This window comes from Typopeltis vanoorti, chromosome 9 (genome assembly GCF_054136105.1).
Source record: "Typopeltis vanoorti isolate ZY-2024b chromosome 9, IOZ_Tvanoo_1.0, whole genome shotgun sequence".
In the NCBI taxonomy this organism is placed as follows: Eukaryota; Metazoa; Arthropoda; class Arachnida; order Uropygi; family Thelyphonidae; genus Typopeltis; species Typopeltis vanoorti.
Genome location: NC_143557.1, coordinates 42,844,144 through 42,859,706, shown reverse-complemented (window position 1 = coordinate 42,859,706; position 15,563 = coordinate 42,844,144). Strand labels below are relative to the sequence as shown.

Sequence of the window (15,563 nt, the reverse complement as noted above, 5' to 3'; positions counted from 1 at the left end):
ATGAATATGACACTGGAATAGTAGTTGGCGGACTAAGAATAAACAACTTACGTTTTGCACACGATATCGATCTTCTGGCAGAAAGTGAAGAAGAATTACAAGAGATAACCAGCTGCATTTTCGGAACATTAAAAAAATACGGATTATACATAAACCTGCAAAAAACAAAAACAATGATAACCTCAAAACCAGACATTGAACCCTTAAAGATACAAATTGACAATAAACAAATTGAGAATGTAAACAAGTTCACTTATCTAGGAAGCATGCTGAGTCAAAATGGTTGCTCCAAAACAGACATTAAATACCAAATTCCTAAGGCAACTGTGGCCCTACAAAAGTTAAAACCATTGTGGAGAGATAACAGAATAGTAATCACAACTAGACTAAGACTAATTGACACTTTTGTGAATTCTATCCTCGTGTATGGTTGTGAGCCCTGGACTTTAATGAGAGAAGATGAGAGGAGACTCCTGTCTTTTGAAATGAAAACTTACAGAAGACTCTTGAGAATTCCCCATACTGCTCACAAAACCAATGAAAATGTTCGGAAATGGATTAATTTAATAGATGGGGAAAAAATGGAAAATATTCTGACAGTCATCAAAAGAAGACAGATGAAATGGTTCGGACATGTGGAGAGGGCTAATGTCATTCCAAAGCAAACACTAGAAGGAATTGTTCTGGGATTAAGGGTTAGGGGCCAACCTCGATTAAAATAGACTGACAACTTCAAAAAATGGACAAATTCCTCCCTTTCTCAACTGACATCAAGAACAAGAGACCGAGATGATTGGAGGAGGATAACAAAGAACATCATCTATCAGCCATGAATGACCCCAACGGTCCATTTAGGACTATGGGAGAGAAGAAGTCCTTGTATTAAATTAGACATAGTCTAATTTAATACAAAGGTCTGTCATAAACCAGGAAAAGACTAAATATATGTTCACTGCAAAGATCCATCAAGACCTATCCAAGTTAGATGATGATGAATGAACTGAGAAGGCAATCATGGATATTTTGCAATTTTACAACTCCCGAAGTCTAACATATTATCAAGAAAATCCAAAGAAAGATTCTATGTAAGCAATTGATGACTGATATTATCTAAGGTTCTGTGGTCATGTATCATGGTCAACTACAATGGGAGATAATAGAAAACTTATCAGTCATTGATAGCTTACACAGAATCTTTCTTTGAAAGTACTGAGTACATGGAGACATAATAAGGAATTACAAAATCTGTTTCAAAGACCCAACATCCTACCATTTATAAGAAGCAAGAAGACTGAATAGTTTGGTAACATTTGAAGAGCAAGCAGGAGTACAGTTAATCAAATAAAATAAAACAGGTACCTACAAATAAACTTGGAAGGAAAGACCTCACAGGAAAAACCCTAACACAATGAATATATGTTGTAATAAGAGACTTAAGACAGCTGCAGCTGGATGAGCACATTACACCAAATGTAGCTTATGATAGAGAAATCTAGTGATGGCAGCATTAGACCTAAATGGCCCATTAAGTGGAACGATCTCAGTGATCGAAATAATTTTAACTCAAGGATCTCAAAGCAAGGCAGGGATTTTTCAATTTCAATGATATATGGCAAGAAAATAAAAATCAAGTTTCCTTGAACTTGAACAGTTTATTTCTATTACTTATTTTTTGAAGATACATATCAGGATATTGTCAAATTACCATCCTCAATACAGCCAGATGCCTATTCAAAAAAATTAGACTAGAAATCAGTGTTGAGGTGGTGTACTTCGTCTAATGTTTCTACAAGATATGGTATACAGCTAATAAGTGGTCACAGATCTAGACCACACTTCTAACAATAAATATCACAAGCAGAAGACACTTCACCTGCCTTGTGCACCTCTCCAAAATAGCTCATATGTCTTTGACCTTTCGGTACAGAGTATCACATTGGCAAGGATACAGCTGAACTTGCTGTCATGTTCTGTGTGAACTGTGTATGAACCAGGGCAGTTCAAAGGAGAGTGGCACTTTATGGGTTAATGGGGATTTTTGTTTAACAATAGAATTCTGCTAATGTTAGCAGTCCAATAACTGTGCTCCTGAAACCACAAGGTCCCCTACAAACATCCTTTTTTACTCAGGCTTCTAAGGCACTTTTCTTGTTGAAATGGGCACATTTCAGAATACCACTGCTGTGGTATTCTTAAGTGCAGAAACAATTCTTTTTAGAACACAACCATGTTTATCAGTTTAGTGTATTTAAGCCAGTTCTTTTTTTTTTTTTTAAATTTTTTGCAAGGGGGGGGGGGATTTTGTAGGCTTCATTGTCAAACGAGAGATATCCTACACACATACTTTCTGCAAATGGCTACAGTCTTCATAAATGCCTCAGACATCTCATTCCCAAAGGGTTTCTCCCAGAGAACACTAATACCACCTATTCCTGCTATTCTACTCAATGATTCACTGATGAATTACTATTTCTGTGCAAGTACTTTGCTGAAAATATTGTGCAGTATGCAGTTTTTATGATATCTCCAACTTTCAACTTGATTCTCTATATAGACAGACATGCAAATAATCTATTTAAACTATAATAATTTCATATTCAAGATAGATATAAATCCTGATTATTAAAAAAAAGTCTAGAAGAGTTTAGTGTTAACTGTTGAATGTGTTGTATGAATTACTAATATATCTGTAATTATAAAAATTCCCCTTCCAAACTTACCTTAATCTTTCTGAATCTGAAGGATGAGGAAGATGTCTAGATGTGGCATCTAACATGTGCGTTTGAAAAAAACAATCTTTAGTCAGGGGAATAGGTCCAAGAGGGTTGACTCCTAATAATGGAGGTATGTGAGCTTCTGTAGTTAATGCTGAGGATGATAATTGTGATGTAGGAGGATGAATGACTTTTGCTTGTAATCCTAATGCATTATTAGTGCTATTCATGTTACTGTCAAAAAAACCTGAAATACACAAGTCAGCAATATTTTTAATACAAAACAAGTGTCATGGCTATATGAAAATAGTAAAAGAAATTAAATTCAGCTGTTAAATGAAAAGTAAACTGGAGTGTTATTAAGTTAATAAACTACTGTTATCTCTTGAAAGAAAAAATTGTTCATTTATATCAATGACATTGTCAGTGGATTGTAAGGGGATATTCAATTGTTTGCAGATGGTGTGAAGCTGGCAAGGGTTATTAGTAATAGCGCAGAGTCCTGCAAGAGGATTTGAATAAGCTAGACAGATGGGCAAATAAATGGGGGTATCAGTTTATTGCAGAAAATTTAAGGTCTTGAGGTTTGGGACACATTGATGGGATGCTGCATACTCTATTGGACAAGCTATACTGGAGGAAGTAGGGGAGACAAAAGATCTGGGGTTGATGATTGATAGCAACCTGAAATTCAGGGGACATAGTGCAAAAGTGGTGAAGTAACACAGAGGATTGCTGCAATAATGAGAAAGATGCTGACCTGCAGAGTTAAAAGAGTTATCATTCTGTTGTATAAGACCCTGATCAGACCACACTTAGACTATTGTTCTCAGATTTGGTCCCCAGGATTTGAAGGGGATAAATTAACTGTGGAAAGGTTACAAAGGTGGATAACAAAGACAGTTTCGGGACTGTACAGTGTTAGTTAACTAACACTGTACAGTCCTGAAAGGGAATGTGGACTGCAGAGTTTGGTAGATAGAAGAAGGAGGGGTGATATGATTGAGACTTTTAAACTGCTGAGAGGTGGTTACAGGGTTGACACTGGGGAATTCTTTCACTTGGTTGAACAGTGGGAAGGAGTGATGACAAAGGACCATCTCTGGAAGTTACAAAAGGAAACTGTGAGCAAGAGGGTGAGGATTGGTTTCTTTGCATGGAGGGTAGTTGAACCATAGAATGCATTGCCTGATAGAGTGGTGAGAGCGAGAACAGTCAATGAATTTAAGGAGTGGTATGATAGACTTTGTGTTTCCTAAGACAGATCCCCCACGATGAGTCTTGATAGACTTGTGTTTCCTAGGAAGGACCTCCTGTGATGAGTCTTTTGACTCCTTGAAGGCCTAAATAATAATAATAATATTTGCTAACTCATATCAAGGTCATCTAGTTTCTAGAGTTGTACTTCCCTCATATATAGTAATTTCAGTTCTGTCTCAGATCTGTTATCTTCTGATTCAAATATCTCTATGATGGTACTTTATTTTAGGGTAAACAGTGATCATTTTGAAGTAATAATATATTAAATCAGGAACAGAATAAATGTTAGGTGGCTAAATACTTTAGGCACAAACTTTACTAATATTTTTTCATTGTAGTTATGAAGTTTCAATTGCAGCACATTTAGCAGTGAAAAAGTAGTTAGCACATATTTATATTTAACCTCTAATTTGGTACAGTATTTGTAGGTAAGCCCATCATGAGGAAGGCAGACTTGCAAATTTTTTGCCATGTCCAAAAGACTGGAATGTACATGAACCCTCCATCTATCACTTAATGATATAATACCATTTTTTTTTTTTTTTTTTTAACAATGTTAACAAATACTGGAAATGTGCAAAAAATCACTGAGTTAAAAATTAGCTGCATGCATCTGAAAAATTGACAGAACAATACACTATTCTGTGAACTAAATAATTTAACCTCAAAATTACCACATAACATTCTGCTAGTTCTGTGAGATACAGGTATATTTTTCATATTTAAATGGCAGTTACCAATGACACTCTTTCTCAAGCAGTGAATTAAGATTCAAGTGGGGGGGGGGGGAATCACTAAACACATGAACCAAAATCTCTTGGCAAATACAGTGAAAAACCACAGTAGTGTTTTTTCAACTCTCTCTCATTTTTCTCTTATCCATTTTTCACTTGATTATACTATAAATTAAAGATACCAAGATATTATATATTTGGTTTAATTCTTTACCCAAGTGTAAGCAAACAAAGTTTGCCCCTGAAGTTTTTTCAGAACTGGGGCAATTCGTGGTAAAGGTGGTATGATTTCACATCACAATAAGAGTATTTTAATAATAAGGTATGACACCTTTTGGCAACTCGTATATGAAAATATGACTTCTGCATCACTTCAACTTTGATATCGCCTCTGGATCTGGCTCCCACTGATGAGACCTCAATAAAGGTTGAAACCGGTCTGGGTAGTGACCTTTCCCATAATGCATAGCATTATACATGTCCACAAGGAGATATACTTTGCATTATGGGATACTAAGGCAAGTGATGTATCCCACCTGGATAAAAGATAAACGAAGTATATAATTTCTTGGTATCTTTTAATTTATTTGCTTTACAAGATTTCACAATCAGTTTCTGGTCAGCAACTTTCTTCCAAATTCATCCATTATATGTCACATCTACAAGTTTATCACCTCTCATATATCAGTCAGACTTTTTCATTCCATTTTTGGTACAAACATTGTTTTACTGATTTTTCAATTCCCATCCTCAGTGACTGTCAAATTAGCTTTACATGCAGATTCTTCATCTATAATTATCATTTCCTAATATTTATATATTCCATTAAGGGATGCACAGAATACCATGATAGTGCTACAAAGTTCAGTTGATATTATTATTAGCTTTTCAATAATTTTCTTCTCCAATTATTATTCCAGCCTGCTAAGCCACCAATAAATGAATCAATTCATCTAGATCTTGTCACCCTGGTATCAAACACAGCTTTGCATTCTGATTAAACAATCACACCACTTTTCAGCAGCTCTACCCACACATTCCTGAATGATAATGTTTAGTTCCTTTCTAACATCGTTAACATTTAATATGATTCTGCCATCAATGCCACACTGTTCCCACCCGCCTTTTTTCATTTTTGTGGTTTCTAGTCTTTGTTTATATGTTTCTTTTATATCTCAACTTTCAAATTCTTAGGTTTAAATTGGTTTAAACAATACCTCGTGGACTACAAATTTAGATTTTTGCTAATTTCTGTATTGTCCAAAGAAATTTATCAAACTGCCTTTCCACCACACCAGCTATGCTAATATTATTTCCATAGTTAATTTGCCATCTTCACTAAAAACTGTGCTTAAATATGTGATGTGCTTTACTTATACTACAGGTTCTCTGAAAACAAAACTGATCTTTTCCCATGTTCCTGCCTATTTTCATAGTTTGTCTTTTTTACTGCTGATGAAGATACCAGAAGAGATGAGTAACTTGAAGATGAGGTGAGTTGTTATGCATTTAGCTCTTTCATTGCCAGATTTGAATTAATGATTTTTTTTTTTTTTTTGCTTTCATGTAAATCAAGAACAAAGCTGGAACTATACTGAATTTTCTTTAAACAGGATTACATACTGTGGTGGACTTGGACAGGATTATAAATGGAGTAAGAACCAAAGACTTTCATTCCAGCAAGAATAATTACTGGGAATAGCTCAGAGCTGCTGGTTAAATGAGGAAAGTTGAAGTAGTAGTCTGAATATAGAATGGATGAGTAAAAATCCCATACGTTAATCTCACTTGGCACTGTGTAGTGCCAAAGTCCATAAGGGCAAGAGTGACTGAAGGAAGAACATTCTGTAGAAAAAAAACTTGCAAAGATTAAGGTCTCCATAACTGAGAGGATAGGTAACACGATAGATATACCTGAAAGGAGTAGTTAAGGAGCACATGGATGTTGTGACAGTATTACAAGGTATTCTGATTAGTAGATGGACAGTTTGTGGCTTGCTGCATAAAGCAATTACTTCCACAGCTTTCTGATTTGGACCAGCGGAAGTGGAAGAGTGAAGCCAGATGGAAGTGCAAACAGTAAGGTGATGGAATATAATATCTATTTGGGTACTTGGACTGCAGGTAAACAAGATTCAGGATTTGGTGTCATTCTCAGAATTTTGAGAGTAGTGAAGACAGCAGAAAAATGTTAAGGAATGGGTTGAGGAACTTAAAGCCAGAGAAGGTCAAAAACAAAGAATTCCAGACTTACCATTCTTAGATGGACTATAAGGTCTAAAAGGCAAATATGCCATCATCATGGCAGAAGAAATCAGTCTGAGGACAGTTTAGACATTAAAAATATATAGTGATTGTCATCATCATAATTTCTTGATATGGACACTCATGGGTTCTATTGTACAGGATATTACGATGGTATCACATGAACACGTTACAATATTGCTAACTTCCTACTGACAATTTTCCTCCCAATTAATCTGTTAAGTCCACAATATTATCCAATCTTATATTTCAGTTTCCTAAAGCTTCAAACTGCATCAATCCACCTCTACTACCACATTCCTGAATGCTAACTATGCCAAGTGCTTTCCAAATATCCTTATTTTTAATATGATCCATCGGTTTATTCTTTAGTCCTCCTCAGGCGTAGGTGATGTTCATTATTCATAATAATGCTTAACAATATAACCCACACCAAGAGGAAAAATACATTCATCAAACATGAATTCATTAAACAAATATTTCTCTTGTTTTCAACCCAGCATCATCAGAGCATAATGGTAAGTGTCAAGCACACAGCACTAAAATAATTGTAGAAATAATTTAAATTGTAACTGACAACTAATGTCTTTTCATGGCACTCTCTATGGGTCGAATAACTACAGTTAATTTAGACAAGTCCAGCTATTAGGTCTTAAAATAATACTTTCCCGGATCTTTCATAAATTAATGCAACAATAATTCTTGAGGTTGGAAAAGTGCTTCATAGCTGATTCTAAGAGCAGCCTGTAATGACTTCTATGTAACATACATGTTTTCTCCATCTGATCCTATGTGAAGGAGCATCCAGAGAATGGACTGCTAATCCCAACTTGCACAGAGTCGACCCCGAATGTAATTTTTATTTTATTCAAGGTGGATGTTAGCTGATTCATTATCTTGAACCCAAATGTTCAAGACAGTGTAGTCAATCTTTATGAGAAATTACATAAAAATACACTGGATGTCTACTCTCTCCCCTTGCCAACTCTGACCACAATTTTATCCAAGTCTCCTTCTCTCCAGTTCATTTCATCCTCCTCGCAGCCTTGTATCCTATGCACTACGATTGTGCCAAATCGGATGGACTCCAGAATGGATGCCATCCCATTTGGTGCTGCTTTTCCAGGTCAGATTACTGCTTTTGCACTTCTGATCCAAATATCTGCACTGAACTAATAAATGAAATAACCCTCACTGGAATGAGTCTTCATTCCTCACTCAACTACAAACTACCGACATGTACCAAAGCCCTGGTTTTCAAAAATATGCACCTTTGTAGTCCATGATAAAAATGCAGCATATGTTCAAATAGCTTAAATTAAAAGCTCCAGCTTCTCATTCAGCTTACACTACAGTCCGAAACAAGTGCAAAAAAAGTTATCGATTCCAAAGCAGACTTCATAAGAATGGTGTACAATAAACTTGCCTCCTGCTCTGTGGGCAGTCGAGCCTTCAAGTCTGTTGCTAAGGCTGTTGGGTGTAACTTCTGCCCTTACCTGCTCCTACCTCTCCTGCATTCTGATGGCACCATGGCAACCCCACCCAAGAAAAAGGCAGATGCCCTTGGCATCAGTTTTTACCTCCAACTCTTACCTGGATGACCAAGGAAAATCATCTCCCACACTACCACAAATTGTCTGTTGCATGCCTTCTTTGAGCTTTCACCAGAAGGAATCAGAAAAATCCTGGTTAATCTCGATACTAATAAGGCTCCTGGTCTTTGATAACAAGGAGCCTTATAATAGAGAATGAAAGAAGAGAGACAAATTAGATGGGTGACTTTTGTCACCCATCTAACTATCGTCTCATGCTCTCAAGTAAGCACTTTCAAAAGTGATGAAGATTATCATCAACAACCAGCTTCTTCACTACCTGGAGAATCATTAATTAATTAACAATCACAATTACAGATTCCACCATTCTCATTCCACAGCTGACCTCCTAGCTAATCTGTCCTACCTTTGGACACAGACCTCTTTCAAATCTCGTGTCTAGCATCAAGTTACCATCTTATGGCCTCCCTCCTACACTGTATGTTTAAATTTCCAGCTTCTTCACAGGTTGTTCATTGCATGTCATAGCAGACAGCTTCCTCTAATCAATTTCTCCATCAGTGCTGGTGAACCCTCAGGGCTCTGTTCTCTCACCCACACTCCTCCTACTTACGTTCATGATCTTCTTTCTCTCTCTCTGACTTCAAATCCTATTCCCAGCTTCTTGTCCTTTAAAGGCCACTAAATACTGTTTTGGATTTTTCTGTTGATATTATCATTCCATAATCTTTGACTTTTTCATTTAAATTTAAAATATCTTTCTATAAGCTATCTCCAGAATTTGTAATTATTATTTGATCATCAACAAAAAAGGAGAGTGTTTAAGTTCACAGTAGGAGAAAGTTTAATACCTTGATGGAAATCAAGGTATTAATATAATTATTATTTGATCATCAACAAAAAGGAGAGTGATTAAGTTCACAGTAGGAGAAAGTTTAATACCTTGAATTTTATTTGTATTTGATTATTTTCATATATATACTTAACGCTTTTAGAATATTATTTGGTATTTGCCTTTCTTTTAAGTCTTATTTTTATATAAATCATGTTCTAAATTAGAAACAGATTTGTTCCATGATTCTCTCTGTCTTTTTCAGACTTCTCTTTTAGTCCTGGCTCTTATTCTTTTACATTATATTTCATCTTCTAATCTTTCACTGCTTGACCATTTATGATATGCTTCTTTTTTCATTTTCTTTCTTTGATTGTATCATCTCCTATCTTTATTGAATTTTTTGGTCTTTCCTAATACATTTGTTGCTGTATTTAGTATATTAATCCATTCTATTTCTATTTCTTCATTTTATCTAACTATTGGTTAATTCTATGTTCATATGCCATTATATATGTGTCATAAAAATGTTCTAAATTTTCTTTCTGTTCTTGATATTTGTAGCTATTTAGGTGGTAATCTTAATTTTATTTTAATGAGGAGGTGGTCACTACTTTTTCATATCCTCTGCGGACTCTAACACCTAAAAAAAACTGACATCTTTTCATTTAAGATAAAGTAAGCTAACAGTGATTTCCATCTTCTTGCTCCCCAGGTATATTTATCTATGTCTTCTACAGTTCTATGTCAACTTTGTAGTTAATATTAACCTTAAAATAATGAATTCTTTCTATGTTTATAGAAAGAATTCATTATTTTAAGGTTATTATAAACTATAAAGTTGATCAATTTTTTACCATTCCTGTTTAGAGTATGTTCTCCATATATTCCTATGTTATTATTATTAATTTTTGTGTTTCCAATTCTTGCATTTAAGTCACCTGATACTATTACATAATCGTTTTTATTTATTTTATTATATATTTTTGAATTGATTATAAAATTCAATATTATCATCTTATAAACCAATTATTTAAATAACTGGTATTTTTATTCTAGCTTCTATTATTCATTCATTCATTCCATAATTTATAATATTTTAACTGTTTTGAAAGGGAATTATGAATCCAAATCATAAAACCTGCTTGTGTTCTTTGGGCTCTGTCAACTCCACTGTATATTACATTAAAATTTTCAATTTTCATGGTTCCATAAAAATAAATAAGTAAAATCTTTCTCATAATCAGTATTATTTCCCGCTTTCCCCAGGAATGATAAACTAAGAACATAATTTCTTGGTATCTTTAATTTATAGTATAACCAAATGAAGAAACTTTCAACGTCTATCTCTAAACCAGAGTATTTCAGTATTAAGGTGTGATGCCTTTTGACTACTTACATATGGAAATATGACTTCTGCATTACTTCAACCTTGGTATCACTGGTTCTCAATGATGAGATGTCAATTAAGGTGAAAACTGGTCTGTGACAGTGTAGGTCTGTCACTGAGAAAAGCTGCTGCTGAGTAATGTAATGTATTAAATGATCCTTCAGGTCACCCATTGTTGGGTGATCTGAGGGATTGCACGAGTTTTGGGAGAGGTATCCCCCACACTTACACATATCTCAGTAAACATCAAAACTGGTCTGGCCTTCCCATAATGCATAACATTACATGTCTGTAAGGATATGTGCATTGCATTATGAAATACTAAGGAAATAGATGTGAGCTCATTAGCCTCTATATACAAGTAGTCCAGTGGTGAAGTGACTTCATGTGCAAACTTTGTTTGCTTACACTTGCATTAAGGATGAAATCAAGAATATAATTTCTTGGCATCTTTAATTTATAGTATAACCAAGTTGAAAAAATTTTAAATCAGCTCTGTTTTATTTCACATGAGGCTTACGTGGTTTTTCTTTCTCTCTAGTTTATTCTTAACAATACTCTCCAAGAGTACCTACACTACCTTTCAATTATTTTCCAATCATCTGCTGTTATAGTCGAAGTCTCACAACCATATAAGAATATGACCAAACAAATGTTTTGTATAAATCTTTTCATATGTCTTTACTTATAACAAATGATTGTTTTCTTTAATACTTCTTTTGCCACATCAATTCTTCTTCGGATTTTCAATTTATAATTGCTGTTCTTCTTGAATAGTTCCTCCAAGATATACAAATGATTTTGATTGTTCAATATTCATATCTACAATCAATATTTTATCTATCTTGATTTGTGAGCCTGCTACTATTATTTTAGTTTTTGCTGCATTTATTTTAAGTCCATAATCAGATTAGACATCACCCATCATAGACAATATCTGTTTTACATCCTGTTCATTCTTAGCTAATGCACAACCTTGTCTCAGACCTTTCTTTATTTCTTTAGTTGCTTTATTTTATTGCTGATTACCTCATTTAATAATGTTTGCAAGTAATTTTTTGAAATTTTTGAAATGTAAATCTTACCCACTAAAGATTGTAAGTCTATTGTACACATAGGGTGGACTGAGGGTTAAATAATCTGGATACTGTTTCTGAGACCAAATACAGACTTTTTTTAATGCCAATTCAGGATATGAATGGATAGTGCTTCTCCTTCCAACCAATAGGCTATGGATTCTGTAGATAAAGATATTCTGGATATGAAATCAGTCAAACAGACCAGCTTACTTCAGATATTTAGAGTAGCTTCATCTTCAGTTTCCAAATAATTTTTGTGAATTGGTTCCTTTTGGGAACTCTTTCCTTAGTTTACAAGCTTGTTTGGTGGTTTTCAAAACTTCTTCCCACCTTTTTGATACACACACACACACACACACACACGTGTGTGTGTGTGTGTGTGTGTGTGTAGATTATATATTTCTTCTAAAGTCTTATTGCGGTTTTTGCTCAGCTGCTTACAACATTTCACAGCACACTTTCAAATAATGCAAGTATTTCAGAAAATGACAATTCATTGAATGAAATATCTAATCAATTAAAGAGAAAACAAGTAAAGACATGATTTTATAACTTGTGTGCCGTGATACCATTCATCCTCATAATAACAAGAGGAAATAGTCAAAGAATTTCTCAGAAAAAAATGGTAAAATTTAAAGTTCATTAAAATTTAATATTTTCTCTCATCATTTTGTTTTTAAATTAAAAATTAACATTTTATATTAATTAAGTGATATTCACTGGGCTTGATTAAGGGTTAACGCCAACCGTTAAATAATTCTTAAATTATTAAACCAACGTTTTATTCCAAACACTCCTGAAATTTCATTATTATACTCAAAATGGAATAAACCAAACAATGTAGTAATTGGAGGGGGGGGGGAATCACTTTCACAAGGTGCAATTACAAAGATTATAGGTATAGAAGTCAGTTTCTCTATTGTTTTCCAATTCAAATCTTTCAGGAAAGTATACCATACATAAACGCATTTATTTATACATTTTGATAAATTCAAAATGATTGAAAATAATAACTCATTTTGATATCCTATACTGGAAATCTGCACTTGTATTTCATGATAATATAATGATCCATAACTTATTCCTTTAATATAATCAGTTTAGAGCGTAAGACAAACCATACATTAAAAAAAAAAAAAGCAATTTCATACTATACCATGCCTCACCTGAAACTCCTTCGTGCCTCATCAGAGAGGTGCGAAGTTTTAGAAATGATAGTGCAGATATATACAGTGATTCATCATTAACCTGAAATGGAAAAACTAAAATGTCAAAAGACTTTAGAAGCACACAAAATAAATAAATCTTGAATTACAGACTTAAAAGAGTAAACAGAACTGGAACACAAGCAGCCAAACTGAACTAAAATAGAAGGCATATAATTCATTTGATCCCATTTCAAACCAAGCAATATTAATAGTGGGAAAAGGAGGTGGAGTTGAGATTTAAAAAAAAAAAAAAAAAAAACTGGGGAAAAGGAAGAAGAAAGCACTCCACGAATGGGACAACTTTTTTCCACCACCCCCTTCCATTCTGGTTTACTTATTTATTTTTAATTATTATTAACTAAATCAGGTTTGTCTTGCTTGGTTTGAAATGTTCATTTATACTGACTGTGTTCAAGTTCAATTTGGTCACCTGTCTGTACGTTCTATCTACTTAATCATTTTAAGCAGATAGGTCAAGATTTATTTATTTTGTATGCAAAAGAAAGTTTTTTTTTTTTTTTTTAACTGTGGGCTAATGATAAATCACTCCATATGCTACACCCACGCAACTACCAATCCTTGCGACCAAATAAGTGCTTTCTTCTCCTTTCTTATGATGAAAATTAGTAAAATCCATGATTACAGAATCAGATTTTTTAAATAAAAGTTCTTTATTTAATTAAGGGAGGGAAAAAAGCCACTTGTTTAAACGTTCGCTGGTACTTATTTTTACAGTAATTAAAAATACTGCAGTGAATAAAATTTCACGTTATTTAGTATGATGAAGTAGCCTCGTTTGTAATTTTTCTGTTCAAAAAGGCTAAATGTATAGATTTCTCAATAAAGAAAGATTACACGTGGAATTACAAAGCTGGTAATTATGATAACTCCAGAGAATGTGTCATGTAATGACAAACTGAAGGAGAAGGATATTAATAACACATGAGAAATAGTCAAGGAGTATTTGAAGAGAAGGAATAATAGTGTGTACGAGGGTGGTCTGAAAAGTTCTTGGCCTAACAATAAAGAAACGAATTTATAATTTCAAAATTATTTTTATTTTTTAACATAATCTCCCTTAAGACTAATATATTTATTCCAGTGCCATCATCCCATCCCTGTAGTAGTTCTCAGTAAGATCTGAAAAATACCCTCTACAGCTGCAATCACCTCTTGATTCGAAGAAAAACGCTGACCAGCAAGGAAGTTCTAGTTTTGGGAAGAGACAGAAGTCAGAGAGAGTCAAATCTGGGGAATAAAGTGGATGTTCCAACAATTCATACTGCAGATCCCTTATTTTTCCCATTGCCAAAACACTTTTTTGGGCAGGTGCATTGTCCAGATGAAACAGGATGTTTTTCTTCTGCAAACTGGGTCTTTTCTCAAGAATTTTTTGTCTAGTCTGGTTAAAAGATCTGAATAATATTCCCAAGTTATTGTTTTACCCTTTTCAAGATAATTAATAAACAAAATGCCTTTAGCATCCCAAAACACCAATGCATGACCTTTCCTGCTGATGGAACAGACTTAGTCTTCTTTGGTACTGAAAACCGGCTTCTGTCCACTGTTTTGACTGCTGTTTGGATTCTGCTGTGTAATGGTGAATCCAAATCCCATCCACAGTAATAAATCGACACACGAAATCAGTTTTATTCTTGTTAAAATACTCCAAGCACTGTTCAGAGATTTTCATGCGAGTACGTTTTTGATCTGTTGTGAGCAAACGCAGCACCCATCTTGCACAAAGCTTTTTCATTTGCAATTCGTCATGCAAAATATATCCTACATGTCCTTTTGAAATGCCTATAGTCTCAGCAATTTCACGCAATATGACTCGCATGTCATCCAATATCATATTGTGCACTCGATCAATGATTTCTGGTGTTATTACACTTTTTGCACGTCCTTCACGTGTATCATCTTCAAGGCTGGTATGGCCATGTTTAAACTTGGCAGCCCATTTCTTAATTGTCAAAAACATAGGAGAAGAGTGCCCATAAATTTTTATGAACTTCGGATGAATTTCTTTTCATGTTAAACCTTTTTTTTAAAAAGAATTTTATAACTGCATGATACTCAATTTTATCCATTTCAAGGGATACAGACAACACTTTTGCTTCAGACAGCTGTATAAAACACACTACTTAATACAATGACTTGCAATTTCACATGAATGCTTATGACAGATGTATCAGCTTAGAAAAAAAATCTTGCCGATAGTGTTGCCATCTATGGTTGAGGCTGAGAACTTTTCAGACCACCCTCGTATATATAGAATTAAGACGATAAATAAAGTAAGAATTAAATAAGTAAGTAATATCATAAAGCATGACCCCTGCTAAAAAAAAAAAAAATGAAAGGCTTGTGGTGGATATTAAAAGAGAAAGGTGAACAGTAGTCTCATGCACAGTATAAAACAGAATGCAAAAAAAAAGTATGAAACAAAATCAGCTAAGTAAGCCATTCTAAAGGTTATCTGAAGGATTTCTTTCAGTATATGGCAAGTAAAAAGAAGAATGCCTATGGTA

At 34.2% G+C, this 15,563-nt stretch overlaps 1 protein-coding gene across 4 annotated transcripts in view; it reads right to left on the bottom strand.

Moving 5' to 3' along the window:
• The window catches only part of LOC150103008 (CCR4-NOT transcription complex subunit 3-like), a 447,199-nt gene that overhangs the window by 92,441 nt on the left and 339,195 nt on the right, over positions 1–15,563 (bottom strand). For all 4 annotated transcript variants that reach the window (XM_090398514.1, XM_090398516.1, XM_090398518.1 and 1 more), the window contains exon 14: positions 2,721–2,961. In XM_090398514.1, coding sequence (XP_090254640.1) covers positions 2,721–2,961 — 241 coding nt within the window. The remainder of the gene's footprint in view (positions 1–2,720; positions 2,962–15,563) is intronic.